The sequence below is a fragment of the Vidua macroura genome, chromosome 29 (genome assembly GCF_024509145.1).
Source record: "Vidua macroura isolate BioBank_ID:100142 chromosome 29, ASM2450914v1, whole genome shotgun sequence".
NCBI lineage: Eukaryota > Metazoa > Chordata > Aves > Passeriformes > Viduidae > Vidua > Vidua macroura.
Genome location: NC_071599.1, coordinates 303,422 through 320,556, shown reverse-complemented (window position 1 = coordinate 320,556; position 17,135 = coordinate 303,422). Strand labels below are relative to the sequence as shown.

General features: G+C 53.6%; 1 protein-coding gene and 1 long non-coding RNA gene across 4 annotated transcripts in view; one reads left to right on the top strand and one right to left on the bottom strand.

The window, feature by feature from the left end:
• The first annotated feature begins 1,597 nt into the window (after nucleotides 1–1,597).
• Nucleotides 1,598–17,135, top strand: part of LOC128820605 (uncharacterized) — a 31,694-nt gene continuing 16,156 nt past the window's right edge. The window contains exons 1-2 of the long non-coding RNA XR_008440921.1: nucleotides 1,598–2,211; nucleotides 2,560–2,896. This is a non-coding gene — a long non-coding RNA (uncharacterized LOC128820605). The remainder of the gene's footprint in view (nucleotides 2,212–2,559; nucleotides 2,897–17,135) is intronic.
• Nucleotides 3,499–7,572, bottom strand: LOC128820596 (serine/threonine-protein kinase pim-1-like). Of its 3 annotated transcripts, none has more exons than XM_054001377.1 (7): nucleotides 6,927–7,572; nucleotides 6,719–6,769; nucleotides 6,148–6,514; nucleotides 5,419–5,595; nucleotides 4,331–5,175; nucleotides 4,100–4,197; nucleotides 3,499–3,888 (listed from the first exon to the last, which is right to left on the bottom strand). In XM_054001377.1, the coding sequence occupies exons 1-5, from the start codon at nucleotides 7,329–7,331 to the stop codon at nucleotides 5,069–5,071; spliced, it is 1,107 nt and encodes a 368-aa protein (XP_053857352.1). In that variant the 5' UTR covers nucleotides 7,332–7,572; the 3' UTR covers nucleotides 3,499–3,888; nucleotides 4,100–4,197; nucleotides 4,331–5,068. The 3 variants fall into 3 exon arrangements, with proteins under 3 accessions (XP_053857352.1, XP_053857353.1, XP_053857351.1); XM_054001378.1 differs by having other exon boundaries at nucleotides 3,499–4,197; nucleotides 4,331–4,395; nucleotides 4,755–5,175; XM_054001376.1 differs by having other exon boundaries at nucleotides 3,499–4,197.

The window sequence follows — 17,135 nt, the reverse complement described above, 5'->3', positions numbered from 1 at the left end:
GGGGATTTCAAAGGGTTTGGGGGGGATTAATCAGGATTTGGGGCAGTCTGATGGAATTTGGGGGGGTCTCAGGTGGGTCTGGGGTCAATTTTGGGGGGAACGGGGGGGTCTGAGGGTAATTAGGGGGGGTTTAGGTGGGTCTGGGGTGGATTTGGGGCACTGGGGGCATGTAAAGGGGGGGTTCCAGGGGTCGCAGCCCCCCCCCCCCAGATGCCCCTTAAAGCCCCCCTGTCCCCACAGAGGGGTCCCGGCCCTGGTGGTGCAGGAACCCTGGCCCAAGCCCAGCATCTCCATCAAAAACTGAACGAGGAGATAAAAAAGGACGGTGTGGGGGGCTGGGGAGTCCTGGGGGGTCTGAGAGTGTCTGTGGGTGTCCCCAGGGGCTCAGGCTGTCCCCTGTGTGTCCCCAGAGCTGGAGCTGTTCCTGTTCCCACTGTCACCTGTCCGTGTGTCCTGTGTCCCCAGAGCTGGAGCAGTGTCTGTCCCCATTGTCACCTGTCCTTGTCATTGTCCCCTGTCATGGTTTGACACTGGTGCAATGCCAGCGCCCCCATGAAAATACACCTTCCCAATAGAAATGCTGTGAGATGTTATCAGGAACAGAGCAGAGCAGGCCCAAGCTTAATAACAAATGAAAAAAAAATGTATTAAAACTACTACTACTGAACAAGACACACACACTAAACCCAAGATGAAGGCCCTCCAAAACACTACTCTTCCCACCCAATTTCCAAAACAACCACAGTGAGACATCACCCGGGATTCCTGATCAAGTTGCCACCCTTCAGATGATCAATACTCAGTCCATCAAGGGAGAGAGGAGTCTCTCTTGCACCACAGACGCCCCCCAGAAAACACAATTGCCACCCTTCTGTGTTTCCATGTTATACATGGCAACCACCCAGAGAAAATCTGCCAGTGTGACACTCTCCTTTCCATGTCACAGTGCTCTCACCACCGTGCATGGACAGACTGCCCATAGGGCTCCTTTAAGGATGCTTTGCCACAGACCAAAAGAAACAACAGTTCAGCTTTTCATCTTGGGACCACAGTCCCCCCCATTTTCTTCCTTCCCTGGGGCCGAGGGTCCAAGAACAGAGATCATCTTCTTCCTGAAGACAGAGGGCATCACCATTCCCTCCCCAGCTTTTCTCTGTTCTTGCCATTCCTGTGCTGGTAGTTGCTGAAGCAGGTCTGTTTGGTTCACCACTGCATCCCCCTAAAATGCAGTCTCTGTTGCAGGAGAATTTGGTTCAGTCTATGGCTAATAAGAAAAGTCCAGCCACAAGCCACTCCGTCGTCTCCTCCCACCTAAAAATTTGTTCTTCTAACATCTCAGGTGCCGGACTGTCTCTCTTCCACTATAAATCGAGGAGGAGTAATATTTTACAAAGCCTTCATTTTCCAGGACAGGGTTAAAAGTTCAGACTCCCCAGATGGCTGAAATCTCTGCCCAGAACTCCGACTCCCAAGGCTGGGTACCTCCCCCCCGCTTCTCTTCTGCCGGCAAATTTCTAGGTGCTGTCCGGTGTCACCAAGTGACACAAGCAAAAATGACGCACCACAGCCTTGGTCACAATGAAGAGACTAATTTATTTTTTCTGACTCCAATCTTTTATAGTTCTCAAAAGATGCCAGTGGATTGGAGGGTGAATGTGCCACCTCTCCAACGACACTGGACAAACTACCTGTACATCAAATTTCTCCGCCTCTATGAAAGAATGCAAAACAATAGGTTATTTACAGAAAGTTGTGTGAGAAAGTTCTCTACAAGAATGTAAACTCAGAAGGCTTTAGAAAACTCTTGATAACCAGGGCGACAGTCCGGCTCTCTGTCTCTTTCCCTCTAGTGGGGGGAACAAAGACATCTCCACTTCTCTCCACCGTTCCATCCGCAGGAGCTGGCTCGGTTCTAGACCTTCAGCCCCCTTGGCCTACCTGGACCAGGCCGCACGGCTTCCCCTCCCGCACCCAGCCTGTGGCTGGGCAGGGGAGAGTCTGCACTGCACTCTGACCGGAACCAAAGAGACAGTTCCCCTGGGAGTTCTTGCTTTTTGTGTGCTCAGAGGTGTGTCTATACTTTCAGTGGTCATTCCAGGTGCCAGTATCCAAACCTGACCACTGATTGGTTTGACCCGAACTTTCTGAAAAATTCACTTCCGTGTCAAGCCACAACTCTGCTTCTAAATGCTGCTCCTTCAGCTCTAAAAGGTGAGTTATGCCAAAGTTAGAGCTCTGTGGGAAGTCTCTCTCTCTCCCTGTCCTTTTTATGTATCTATACATGGGGGTGTGCATGGATGTGTCTTGTATACAAAGGAAGGAGCATGCAAGCAACGTGACTGACACTGTCACTGTCCATGCTATTCCATACCCATGGGTACAGAGACATTATGGAAATCCTGGCACAGACAGGGCCTTCTGTCCATGGGTACAGAGACATCCAAGAGCCCCTGGCACACACAGAGCCTTCTGTCCATGGATAGAGAGACATCCAAGAGCCCCTGGCACACACAGACCTGGCACACACAGGCCTGGCAGCACAGGGTGCTTTCCCCACAGGCTGCAGGAGATGAGAACACAACATTTGCCAACACTGACTGCAAGCCACAGCTGCGGGTGCTCCCTGTGAACCTCAGCTGTGGGACCACTGTCTGCCCCAAGCTTCAGGGGCTGCAGTGGGAGCCTGGCTGGGCTCTGCCCTGGGGCCATCCTGCAGGGACAGCTGCAAACAGGGAGCATTCCCTTGCCACCAAGAGCCAAGCCGGGGCTGCAGGGCAGCTGCTCCAGCCCAGACTGCACTGCTGAGTGCTGTGCTCTGGGGCTGGGGCTCCCCGCACAGGGGACTGGACTGGGATGCCAGAGGAGACCAAGAAGCTGCAGCTTCAGCCGAACTGAGGTGGGTGCGTGGGCTGGGAAGAGTGGGGAGGCTCAAGGGGATTCACAGAGCTCATCCTGCTGGAAGGACAAGGAAAAGGGAGTGGGAACTCAGCAATGGACCTCTGAGACATTGCTCCTCCTCAGCCAGTGACAGGATGAGTCCCTAAGCCTGGGGCTCAACCTTCCTCATGGTGAGGGGCACCAAGGAAGGCAACAGTGTGATGGAGACTGCCATAGGCTGGGAACCTCACTGGGGGAAAAGAGGGAGCAATTGGGAAGTAAAAGGCAGGTGGGGGAGAGAACAGTTCAGAGAAGGGCTGAGCTACAGCTTGAGCAAGCTGCAAAATGTCATTTGGGGTCATCCCAGATTGATTTCATTTCAGAAGCTATTGAACAAGTTTAATTTTTGGGTGGTGGCATGTTTTCCCTGGGAGGTGTACACTCTGCAAACTTGAGCTCTGTTGCTGAAATGTTCAAGCAAGTTTGTGCTGCAGGTCACACCATTTCTTCTTTGGCTGATTCTGGCCCGGTGCTGAGCTGCAGCAGAGCCCTGGCAGAGCCCAGAGCAGCCTCAGCACCCTCAGGGCCCGGCTGCAAGGAGAGAAACCAGAAAGCGCCCCTCAGCTGAAGGCTCCTGTCCCCTTGTCCCAGCCGCCCGCGGTGCCCAGGCCATGCTGGCCGTGCCCAGAGCGGTGCCCAGAGCTGCCCATCACTGCTGCCTTTGGCAGCAGAGCAGGAGGGCAGGACATGTGCCCAGCCTGCAGTCAGCCACGGCACATCCAGCCCTCAGCAGCTGCCCAGAGCAGGATGCTCCTGTGCTCGCTGCCATCTCCCCAAAGCTCTGATCCCACCATGCCAAGCAGATGGGACCCACCTGACGCCATCCACCACTGGAAGAAAAGCTGGTCCCAAACGATGTCCTCAGCCTTCTCCAAGGGCACGGCCCATCCACGGTGCCGCTGCTCCCAAGCACTTCCCAATCCAGACTGGACCCCACCTAGAACGCTTCCTCTAGAAAAAAAACAAATTATTCAAAATAGATTACAGACAAAAAGGGGAAACAAGAAAAAAGGTCAAAAATCGTATCTTTGTGTTCTGGTTTGAAAGCAAAACCAGTGAGAGACTCCAAGTCAGAAATACAATTTATTGGGAAAAGGGAAAAAAAGACAAAAATACATGCAGTGATACAAAAGGAAGACCACTGACAAAGTCAGAATACAACCTGACACCCCTTTGGCCAGCGTGCTGGTAGCAGTCCAAATTGGAGTGGCTGCAGTCCTCCTGGAGTGGCAGATGTGGTTGCTGTGTCTTCTCGGAAACCTGTGGAAAGGCTGCCTTTCTGTCTAGAAATCCCTGGATTTATCCAGGTGGGAATGCCTAGCTTCTCCCCCTGGGCAGAGCATCTCACAATGGGCTGATGCTATTCTGAGTCACAAGGTGTGTCCTTAATCACCTGGTAAACAGAACTGGCTCCTGGAGAGTGTTATCTCTGAGTCATGTGGCAAGACATTGATGGGCCTATTAACAGGAGATAAGGAAAACTGTCCAGATGCAACTGCTACTCGGATGGTAATAGGAAACATCTTGGTGCTCAGTCTTGGACACTCTGTCAGGGGCTTAAGGAAGGCCCAACCCCTGCATGCTAGGGAAAAACCCACCCACAGGTGAGGGAAGCCCAGGCTTTCTCCCTTCCCCCCTGCACTGCCCCCCAAAATAACGGTGATCCCAAAGCAAACAAGGGCAGTGGAGCAACCAAAGCCCTTCCTTGCCGGCAAAGCAAATCAGCCCCTGCACAGGTTCTGAAGTCCTACCTGTGGTCCCACCATGGGGGTTGGTTTGTGTCGGGCTGGCTGCCCCAGCCCCAGCAGCAGCCCTACCTGGTACAGCTTCTCCAGGAGCTCCTTCTGCTTCCCTGGGGCCAAACCAGGCTCTCAGGGTTCTTCCCAGGGCTCCAGCTGTCAGTGAACCAGAACAAGCAAAACCCGAAGGATGGTAGCTGCCAGTGCTTGCCACACCAGGTCTCCAGCTCAGCTCCAGCCCAAGAGCTGTTTCCTTCTGCTGACCCCTGCTCAGAGCTACAGGCAGGACAAAACCTGTCTGGTTGGCTTTGCCACTGATTGCCAAGAGATGCGTGGAGCTGTTACCTGCCAGGCCCCTGGATCCAACTGTGCACGGGGAACTCTCCCATCCTCTAGGGCAGAGGAACACCCCGCACCCAAGGATCGCAGAAAAGCTCTTCTAAGGATGGCCTGTCCAAGGGCTGCATGGACAAACACCTCTTAATGATATCCTGGCATTCTGGGGAGAGAAACCAGGAATCACCAGTCAGTTGAGAAGTTGCCCCCCCCCCATTCCTATGTCCAGGCCATGCTGGGTGTGCCCAGAGCTGGGCCTAAACTTCTCCATGGATTCTCTGTTTGGAGGAGAGCAGGAGAGCAGGACATGTGCCACCTCCTCAGCAGCTGCCGGAGCGGGATGCTCACAAGCTGCTGCTGTGTCCCAGCACTGATATTGCCCCCGTGACCAGAGATGAGGATCCACCTTGAGAGAGCCATTGTGGGAACAAGATCTGCCCCCAGATGATCTCCTGGCTCCTCCTGAACGGGTGCTTCCCCATGACCAGGTGGTACAGCAGGAGGCCCAGGGACCAGATCGTCGCTGCCTCGCCGTGGTAGCGTTGGTGGTGGATCCACTCTGGTGGGCTGTAGGACAGGGTTCCTGTGGAACACAGACAGAGTTCAGCAGGGGGATGCTGCTGCTCCCAGAGCCTGGCCCCAGCATCCCTGGGCATGTGGGGGCTGCCCCAGTGGCACACAGTGTGACTGTGGCCCTCTCGCCAGCACCTGGGACTTGTGTACAAACTCGGGGCTGGAAAAGAAGCCACTGGTGCTGGAAGAGGGCAGCAGAAACCCTGGGAAGGCCCAACCATGACACACAAAAGAAAAACTCATCCACTGGTGGAGAAACCCACTCGACTACCTGCCTGCACAGACCCCTAAAACTGTTAACAAGCCATGGCAAACAGTAGGAGCAGAGCAGTCCAAGCCCTTGCTCGCCTGCACACCAAACCGTCCGGGGCACAGGGTGAGACCCCCCTCTCTGCTACCCCCATGGGGGTTTTTGTTGGGCTGGCTGCCCCAGCTCCAGCCCCAGCCCAGGGCACAGTGGGTGCTGAGGGCTGTCGGCAGGGCTGGGAGCTGGACCCCCTCACACCCCCACCCAAATCAACTTGGCTCCAGCATTAATCCAGCATCCCCTGGCAGGGCTCACCTGCAAACTGGGTGTAGGCTGTGTCTTGGAGGAAAGCGCCACAGCCAAAGTCAATCAGTTTCATGTGCCCGGTGGCCAGGTCGAGCAGGATGTTCTGGGGCTTGGTGTCCCTGTGCAGGACCCCGCAGCTGGTGCAGTGCCGCGCGGCCTCCAGCACCTGGCAGAACAGCCCTCGCGCCTCCTCCTCCGGCAGGAACCTCCGCTCCGCCAGGAAACCCGACAGGTCCTGGCACCGCTCCGGATGCTCCAGCACCAGCAAGAAGCTGTCAGGGAGCTCAAGCCACTCCAGGAGCTGAATGATACCAGTGCAGCCAGAGGACACCTTGGCCAGCAGCACGATCTCCAGGGGTGCGCTGGTGCCGTCGGGCTGCGGGAGGAGCGCGATGCCGTCAGTGGGGCTGAGGCCGTGCCAGGACTGGGGAACCCCTCAGCCAGCCTGGGATGCTCTGCATGCCCCGCTCAGCCCACGCCTGCTCTCCCTGCAGGGCTCCCGGCAGCTCCCACCCTGCTGGGCCCCGGCTCATCCCCGCCCAGCATGGCCTGGCTTCTGCAGCTGGCCCCGCTCACTCACCAGCTCGCCCCAGTGCCGGATGCGATCCCGCAGCACCCTTTTGATGGCCACCTGCAAGCAAGGGAGAGCAGCAGGCTGAGCTCGCCGCCCGTCCCCCCGAGCCCCACCCCCTCCTCCTTCTCCTTCACTCCCTCCTTCTCCTCCTCCTCCTCCTCCTCCTCCTCCTCCGCCCCGTTCTCCTGCACCCACTGCCGGCCCCGCCGCTCACCGGGGCGCCGTCCGAGAGCCGCGTGGCCGCGAGGACACTTCCGAAGCCGCCGTGGCCCAGCAGCGAACCCAGCCGGTACCACTCCTGCAGGGCCTGCTGCGCCTTCCCTGGGGGCAGGACGCGGCTTTCAGCGCTCGGCCCGGGGCCAGGAGCGGCCCCCGAGTGCCCTCTGACCGGCCCGGGCCAGCCATCCCCAGGCGTTTGCTCCTGGCAATGGGACAGCGGTGGCTCGGGGCCAGCGGCCGCACTGCCGAGCGGCGGAGCTCGGGCCGGGGAAGCCGCAGCGGAGGCGGCGGGAGCGGCCGTGCCGCCTGTGTCCTCTGCAGGGCCCGGGAGACTGCGGCGGGACGGCCGGGTACGGGGACGGGGCAGCCCCGCCCGGGGCCCGGGGTGGGCCTGGGGCATGGCCCAGCCGGGCAGGGGGAGAGGTAGACTGGGAGAGGAGGGGACACCGGGAAAGGGAGAGCGGGAGAGGCTGCAGGACAGCGGGAGAGGAAGAGGAGATGCAAGAGGGACTCGACAAAACTGCTTCTTTCGCTGCTGCTGCTGCTGCTGCAACTGAAGCAACTGAAGCTCCGGGGCCGTTTGTCCCCGTGTCCGTTTGTCCGTTGCCCACCGCCCCCATGCCCAGCCCCGTGCTCCCCAGGGGCAGCCCCTGAGCCTGTCCAAACACGGGAACTTTGCCATGTTCAGCCCAGAGCCAGAGTCTGGACTCCTGCACAGGGGCACAGGAATCCCCTTGGTCGCTGCTGTGCATTGTCCCTGCTGAAGGTCAAACACTATGGGAGCGCATTCCCTGAATGCAGAATTTGTACCTGACCCAAGCACTGCACTTACCTCTCCAGCAATGATTTCCAAAAAACAAACAAACAAACAAACAAAAAAATACAGGAAGGCAAACAGTGTGTAGCTCATGTTATTTTCCAGTGTCTAAAACTTGCCAAGTCATGGATCTTAGAAGTGAGATCCATTTGGATTAATGGGATGGAGAAGTAGTGCAAGATGGAAAAAGAGAGCATAAAAATAAACAGAGAAACACATCTTGGATTGTTTCTTTCCATTTTAATTTCATTTCTTAAAAGCTGTTTCAGTTTTCCCAGAATCTTCTCCACAGTCCTGTTTGCTCTTTCCAAGAACCTTTCCTGGAGAACAAGGTGCAGCTTCTGTCACAAGATGTGCCACCAGCTGCAGCTTCTCTTGGCTTTCCACACCTTGCGTGCAGCTCAACTCTTGCAGCAAAGCAGAAATATTTGAAATACTTGACAGCTTGTTCTTTCTTTTCCTTGTGGGCTGGGCAGTTGTGCCATTGGTGAGGTTTTCATTGTTACTGTTCTACCCTAAGAAAACACGACGGGCTACCAGGAATTGTCAGGGAATGCAAGCCTGACTGAATGCAGAGAAAGAATCTGCAGAGCCTGCAGCCAGAAATGGAGAGCTGTGCGATAATCATTGCAACTTCCCCATGGACATCTTGAAAGTGATGTAGAACATGAAAATGGGCTGACAGAGGGAGTTTGTTTCTGTGTTCAGTTTAGATGCTTCCACATCTCATGCACTGATATAAATCAAGAGTACAATCAGTTCATGGAAAGCAACAGAACAAGTTAGACCTCTCAGGAGATGACTGAAAGAATCTGAAAAGGAGAAATGCAGGCAATGACTTGGTGGACTTTGTCTGGAAGAAGGGTCATTTTTTTCCTAATAATTTCTAATCCATCTCTTCTGCATTTGTCTTTTTGAAAAAGGCCATTTCCATCCCAGATTCCCCATGGAATGGGAAGCCTGAGCTTGTGGAAGTGCCTGAAAGATGTCCTGTTCCTCTGCAGGGACACTCAGGCTGGAGCAGGAGCTGGAGCCCTCTCTGAGGAAGCCTCCTCCGAGCTGGAATTTGTGCCGTGCTGGGAGAGGAGGAGGAGGAGGGGGAGAACGTTGGGCACTGTGTGGCAGGAGCAGGAGGTTTGGGCGACAGGACATTCCGTCTGCGCCCCTGCCCTGCAATGGGCAGGAATGCTGTGGGGAAGGCAGGGGGACACTGGAGCGGACTATGGATAACACTGGGGGGAACTGGAAGGGCCTGGGAATGAACTCAGGTGTACTGGGAGGGACTGGGCTGTACTGGGAGGGATTGGAGGGGCACTGGGGTTGTACTGGGTTGTACTGGGGATGAACTGGGCTGTGCTGGGAGGGACTGTAGGGGTTGAATGGGCTGTTCCCGCCTCTGCTGCCTCCCATTTGCTGAGGCTCCCGCCCATCATGGCCCTCAACCAATCAGCACCAGGGATTGTGGCTTTGGGGGCGGTGCCTAGAGTCAGTGCTGTCTTTTCTTTTGCCTACAACTCCCATCATGCTCTACGGCCCAATAGAGCCCCATTGGGGCCAGGACTACAACACCCGTCATGCCCTGCGCCCCACAGAACCCCCGGTATCTGCCCCCATCTGTGCCGTAAGTGTCCCCCAGACCCTCCAGGATCCCCAAGTGCCCCTCAGTGCCCATTCGGGACCCCCCAAAATTGTACTGGCAAAGCACAACAAAACAAGAAACTTTGGAAAAGCATTTAATACAACATCCAATCCAACGTAAAACACTTGTCATAGCAGTAGCTTCATTCACTCAGCCCATTTAGCCTGGAAAGCCTTAAAGACTTCAGTTGTTCAGGTATCCAAAAATGTTCCATAGAAAGAGCATTAGAAGGAGAAGAAAGAGAGAGAAAGACAGAAAGACAGAAGCTCCATAGAAAGACAAACATGTGGCTCCCAGCTCCTGAGGTTCCAGTGTGGGTGAGACACAAACCCCAGGAGAAGGCAGAGTCCATACCAGGGGCTGACCTTGTGCTCCTTGGTTTTAAGCCCCTGGGCTTTCATGGGCCTCCCCCCAGCTGGGCATTCAGAGCTGGGTTAGCGCTGTCCCAGCTGTGTGACTGATTGACAGCTCAACCCAAGGTGTCTCGGGACATTGATCTCATCCAGCATCTGACAGCAATGACAGTGACACTGGGGAACCTCAAGGAACCATGGGTCAGTGTGACAATGCAGGTCCAAGGACACCCTGGTGACACTGGGGAACCTCATGGAACTATGGGTCAGTTGTGACACTCTGGGGACCTCGTGGGACCAGAGGAGATCATTGTGAAACTCCCATGGAACCAAGGGCCCAGGGTGACACTGTGCAGCCCAGAGTGTCACGGAGGAGCCATTGTGACACTGTGGGTCGCCATGGAACTAAGGAAACATGCGACAGGCTGGTGCCTTAAGTATTAGTTTTCTTATTTTCCAGATTCTGTACTGCATCAGTCTGTAACTCTGAACTTCATACAGAGTGTCAGCAAGTTCTCTTCACAGTGTAGTCAGACAAAACAATCCTTTTACAGCCCAAGAACCAAGGACACCGCTGCAGCTTCAGGCCCAGAAAGCGAAAACAACAGCAAATTGAGGAGAGCAGACTGGGAGGGTGGGACTGCATAACCTGAAGGTGTAATTGGACCATTAACCCCAATATGGAAATGAACCAAAACTTATAAAAGTGTGCAAATGTGTGACCTGTCATCCATCCTGGGTGTACCCTCAGCCAGGCCCTTGTACTGCCCAAGGTGTATCCTTTGAAGGCCTTTTTAATAAATCCCTCCTTTATTCCTGTGACACTGTCCAGCCTCTGCTCTAGGTGGCCTCTCAAGGCATCAAGGCCTGGCTGGCTGGGCCACCTGACAGGTCCAGCTGACCTTGGCATGTCAAGGGCTGCTGCTTGTCAGCCCCTGGAGCACTGGGGCTCTGTGTTCTCTTTCCTGTGGAAAGAAGTGTCCTTCTCCTCCAGGTGCCCATGGCCAAAATTTGGATTCCTCCTCTTATTTTGCTTCTATGCAAAGATTGTTCCCAGATGAAATCTGCCAGGACAGACAGATCTGGCAGGCTTGGCCACCCGGGGGCCACTTCTCATCTGCCTTTGAAACACTGGGACCTTGTGCTTTTGTTTCTTATGGGAAAAAAACATCTTTCATATCCAGGCACCCGTGGCCAAAGTTGGGAATCCGCCTCCAGAATTCCCTATGTCCAAGGATTTCTCCCAGATGAAAGCTTCCAGGAGAGACAAGTCTGGCTGGCCTTGGTTTCCAAAGAGCTGATTCTTATCTGCCTTTGAAACACTGGGGCTTTGTGCTTTCCTTTCTGATGAAAAGAACTCTTCTTCCTGCCCAGGTGCCCATGGCCAAAACTGAGATTCCACCTTCAAAATTCCAAATATCCAAGGATTTCCCCCAGATGAAAGGTGCCAGGAAAGATAGGTCTGACTCTCTTGGCCTGTGTTGACCACCTCTCATCTTCTTCCAAAACACCTGGACTTCGTGGAAAAACCATCCATCTCAACCAGATGCCCATGGCCAAAGTTGGGAATCCTCCTCCAGAATTCCCTAGATCCAAGGATTTCTCAGTGACGAAAGCTGCCAGGACAGACAGGTCTGGCTGGTTTGGCCTCTCAGGAGCCACCTCTCTCCTCTTCTGCCCCTGAAACACTTGGGCTCTGTGCTTTCCTTCCTATGGAAAATAACCATCCTTCTTACCAATGCAGAAATGGCCAAAATTGGGAATCCACCTCCAAAATTCCTTATATCCAAGGGTTGCTTTCAGACAAAAAAATCAGAACAGAGAGGTCTGGCTGGCCTAGGCCTCTGATGGCCGCTTTTCGTCTGGCCCTGAAACACCAGTGTTCCGTGCTTTCCTTCGTATGGAAAAGAACCGTCCTTCACCTCCAGGCAACCAGGTCCGAAACTGGGATTCCACCTCTAAAATTCCCTATATCCAAGGACAAAATCTGCCAGCACCATCTGATCTGGCTGCCCTTGGCCTCTGGTGGCTGCGGCTCATCTGCTCCTGGAACACTGGGGCTCGGTTGTTCCCTTCCTATGGAGACCACGGTGATGCTGTGAGGACCTGGTAGAACCATGGAGACCATTGTGACACTTTGGGGCCATGGTGACACCACGGGGCTTCATGGAACCAAGAGACCATTATGACTCTGTGGGGCCTTGTAGGACCATGGAGACCATTAGGACCCTTCAGGGCCTCGTGTCACCAAGGGGGCATTGTGACACCTCAGGGCCCCATGGAAGCAAGGGACCATTGGGACACTGTGGGGCCCCATGGAATGAGGGGAACATGGAACAGGTCTGGCTGATTTGACCTCCCAAGGGCCACCTGACAGGTCCGGCTGATCTTGGAATGTCAAGGACTGCTTCTCATCTGCTGATGAGCCACTGGGGCTCCGTGCTTTCCTTGCTATGGAAAAGAACTGTCCCTCTTTTCAGACACCCATGGACAAAATTGGTACTTCCCCTAAAAAAATTCCTGTATGCAAGGGTATCTGCCAGAAAAAAACCTGCCAGCTCTGTCCGCCTTGGCCTCTGGTGGTCACCTCTCATCTGCCTCAGAAGCACTGGGGCTCTGTGCCTTCCTTCCTACAGAAAAGAATGGACCTTCTTGTCCAGGGGCCATGGCAGAAACTGGAATTTGGCCACCAAAATTCCATCTATCCTAGGATTGCTCCCAGACAAAAGCTGCCAGGACAGACAGTTCTGCCTGGCCTTGGCCTCTGGTGATAGGAGCAGAATGTTTTCATTTGCAAACACCTTGGAGAGGGCCCAGAGATCTCCCAGGCTGGGGTTCATAGGCCTCAAGAACAAAACACATGTATGGAGGCTGATGTGCCTAGGCTCAGTTGTGAAGAGACTGAGGACAGATCAGGAGTGGCCTGGCAGGGCTTGAAGGGTGGATTCAGAAATGGTGGAGCTTTTCTCCATAGTGGGAAAGAGCCAGAGAAAAAATTATACCATAAATGCAGCAGAGGAAGTCCAGACTGGACACTAGAAGAGAAAAGAATTTCCCTCCCAGGGCAGGGCTGTGGTGCAACACATCCCCAGAAGGAGCCTGGAGCAGCCCAAGGCTTTGTGTGGCCAGGCAGAGGCAGGCAGGAGGCAGAGCTGTCAGCAAAGGAAGGGGCCAGCGAGGTGGGGCAGCCGGGGGATGAGGACAGCCTGCAGGGACAGAGGCTCAGGGCAGGGACACCGTAGGACAGCCTGGGCTGCAGAGGGCACAGGCGTGTGCAGCAGCTGCAAGGTTCTGGCAGAGCCAACCTGTGCAGCACTTTGGCCATGGCTGCTGGCCCTGGGCTTGAGGCCACGAGGGGACAAGTGACCCTTGCAGCCCTGGGGCCTCATTGCCTCCTTGTCCCTGCTCAGCAGCCTGGCAGGGGCCGCCTCATGGTCCTGCCCTTGGCATTGCACATCCCCACATCCCAGCGCCCATCCCAGGAAGAGCCCTGAGCAATGAGGGAGGGACAGGATCTGCCTTTCCAGGAGCTGGGGCTCAGCCTTGGCCCTTTGCATTCCTGAAACACATCCAGGTTTGCTTAGCACCAGAGACACCTTTCCCTTGCTTGTCCCCACCTGTCATCACTGCCTCCAGGGTTCTGCTCTAACTGAAACCTGGGGACACTTGCTCAGTTGTGTCCCTGACAGGGATCTCTTCAAAGTAAAAGAAACTTCAGTGTTTCAATGTAAATGAGTTCTTGAGGGTTTTGTGACATCACTGAGGGGGTTGTGATGTCACAGAGTAGGGTGTGAGGCCATAGAGCAGACTCTGCCATCATAAAGAGTGGCTCTGTGGCATGAGAGAGTGGGTTGTGACATCACCAGGTGCCTGTGTGACATCATAGAGCGGGCTGTGACATCACAAAACAGACTCTGACTTCACAGGGTAACTTTGTGACATCACAGACTTCTGTGACATTACAGCACTGCTGCATGGCATCACGGGGCGGCATCATAGACCTGGCTCTGTGACATCACAGAGATGGCTGTGTGATATCACAGGGGCTGTGTGACATCACAGGTGGCTGTGTGACATCCCAGAGGCTGTGGTGTTGTAGATGTCGGTGAACCCAATGGGAAGAATGATGATGTCTAACTCCATTTCAGAAGGCTGAATGATTTCTTTATTATAATGATGTTATAATACATTAATATGCTATATAAAAGAGGATACTAAATACTACATGCTACTTTCTCTAACTATCATATCTAACTAACTCACGACTCATGACCCTGTTCGCCAAAGTCCAGACACAGGTGGATCCGATTGGCCATCAGGCCCAAACAATCCACCATGATCCAACCAAGTGCTCACTCTGGGTAAACAATTCTCCAAGCACATTCCACAAGATAAAAACAAGGAGCAGAAATAGAAATTGTTTTCTCTTTCATTTCTCTCTGTGCACCTCAATAAAAAATCCTGAGAGAGAGAGAAATATGCTTGCCACACTGTGGAGGTCACTGGGGAGGTCACTCTGCCCCAGCCCCCCCTCACAGCTCCCCCCAGAGAAGTCCAACGCTGCTCGTGCACAGCGGGGTCCCCTGTCCCCCCAGCTCTCCCCGCCCCCGGTGCTGCAGCCTCCCCCAGAGGATGTTCCATGAGATTGACCCCAGAGCCTGACACGGGGATGGGGGTTGGGGCTGTGGGGGGTGGGACAGGGGGACAGGGACCCCCCGGCAGTGTCCCCATGTCCTCCAGGGCCAGAGCCTGGGCCAGGGCTCCTTCACCCTGTTCAGAATGAGGGCTTGAGAGTGCTGAAAAAAACCCCAGCAAGGGAGCAGCAAAAACCAGATTTAATATTAAGTGACAGCACCACAAATTTCTTTGGCAAGAGTCACTCTGCTCCTGAGTGGACACTTCAGGCACACCAAGGAAACAAAGCAACAACAAAACCAAACAAAATTCAGGCAATCAAACTGTTGTAGTGTACAGCTACGCAAATGGAGCAAAAAGGCTTTGTGAATTGGAAATGGGAGTTTCTGTCTCCTAAACCTAAAGCTGGAGTTTCTATTCTGTATTTTTACGTGTATTCATCCTTCCCCCTGGAGTTATTCCCATTGGATTTTACCTATAATGTATTCACACTGGGCATTGTTCTATTGGTTTCACCTTAGCTCTTATTTTCCCCTATATAACCTGTAACTCAACCCCTGATCATTGTCACTTGTATGTGCGGCGTTCGAGCAAATACAACCTACTTTGGACTGCAGAACAAGTGTCCAAGCTCTTGAGTCTCTTTATCCCGGTCTTGATTGTGCTCTCTAAACAGCTCTGTCCGTATCAAATGAACCCACAAAGGTGTTTGTTGCTTCTCTCCAGCTGCTCCCGGAAGCGCCTGGCCAGCGCCCCGGGAAAGAGTAGCCAGGCGAAAACAAGGAAGTCGGAGAGAGAAAAGAACAAAGCAACATCAAACCAGAAATGAACTGAGTAATGGGGCTTTCCTTCGTCCTTCTAGACCAGTTGCCCATGGCCAGAATTGGGATTTTACCTCCAACATTACCTATTGTGAGAGAGTGAAGGAGATTGTTGCCCCAAAATATTTCATGTGTAGGAGAGGAAGGGGCAGGTCCAGACTTGCCCTGCCCTGGAACCCCAGCCCTGCCCTGCCCTGGAACCCCATCCCCCCAGAGCCCCTATCCCAGCCCAGCAGTGTCTGCCAGTCCCTGGCACACCACAGGCAATGATCCACAGCCACCTCTGGAGCCCCCAGACCAGCTCCTGAGTGACCAAATGACCCCAAGTCCCACCTGGGGGAAGGGCCCAGGAAGGCCAAGGGGTATTTATGGCTGACCACAAGGCAAGCACACATCTTGACCCTACCTCCTCTTGGAATTTCTATCTGAACACCACTGGAATTGGTGTTGGTAGCTCTGTGTGTGCTTCTCTAAATTTTTTTTGCCTTTCTTTCTGTCTTCTACTTCCATGCACTTGCAAATGTTGATTAACTTAAAATTGAACAGGCTTAGAATTTGTGAAGTCAAATGGGCCTGTTAATGCTTTGAGAAGTGCTTTTTCTTCATTGAATGCCATATTAAATTTTCCCTAAGTTTCCATGATTTTCTAAAGTTCCCAATAAAGGCTGTTTTGAGCTCCTGAGAATCTCTTATTGGTATTTCTCCAGTGCATCCAACTCAGAGCACACAAACAATTGTAATTCCTTTTAAATGTCTCCTTGAGAGAATTGTCTGGGGGATGGGGGTCAGGGCTTGTGTGTCCTGCTTGGCACAGCCCAGGCAGGGCTTTCACAGCCCCATCCCACACTCCATTTCCCAGCTGGAGCCGCTGGTGCCTCTGAGTTCTGCTGCCCCAGCCCCAGGGACGTTCTCCTTGTCTGCCCATTCCCCCATGGTCTCTGGGCAGGGATGGCCTCAGTGGGGGCTGATGACATCCTCAGTAACTTGGAGACTGCTGCTGAATTTTACTGCTCCAGAGCCTTCTTCAGCCTTCAGCTCTTCAGTTCAGGAATTCCGTGCCCCAGGGCTCATTAACACTGAGAACACCTTAACAAGCCAAGCCTCTGGGAATAATTTACATTTTCAAATATTTTGTGGTTAATTAGGCAGATTTCGGAACTGTATAAGAAAGTGAATGTATTATTTTTACAAAGACAGTGAGAAAATATTTTTTAGGTCCTGTTTAGTTTTTTTTTTTTACTCCTAATAAATTGATAAGTGCAATCTCCAATTGACATTGAATCCAAGTACCTCCTCATGCAGTTTGAATAGATATGAAAATCAAGACCTTTTATGGCTGACAATCAATCTGTCCCTCTGTCCCTACCCCCACCCCACCATTTCCCCCATCCACACCCTGGCACTCAGAGCAGCTTTGTGCAAATCTGAGCTCCCTCCAGCCCAGGCTGCACCTGCAGCTTTCAGCTCCTTGGCTCCACCTCCCACCTGCTTTCCTTGGAGAAGGAGCTGCCCCAGACACAGAGGGATGTTCATTTCTTGTCAGCCAACAAAGCCAAGGGAAGGCACAGCTCCACCAAATGTAAAGCCATTCCTCTGCTGGCTATTAAATCCACTTTGCACAGCAGACAGTCTCAGAGCAATGGAAAACACCTTCTGTGCCCAGCACAGATCCCAAGGTCCCCCCAAACCCTCCCTGCCCCGATTCTGCCCAGATTTGCTCTTTGCACACACGAGTCACAGGCTGAAGTCAGGAGCTCCCTCCATGGCCAGAGGGAGGAAAAGAGAGGAAGTGGATGAAGAGCTCTCCTGTGCAGAGCCAGGGTCCAAGTGCCCCTGCAGTGGGAACCACAACTCATCAGTTTTGTGTCCTTCGGGCTCAGGGCCTGGTGACACTCAGAGGCACAGAAAGATTTCTTGCAAACAAACACAAGTTGAACAT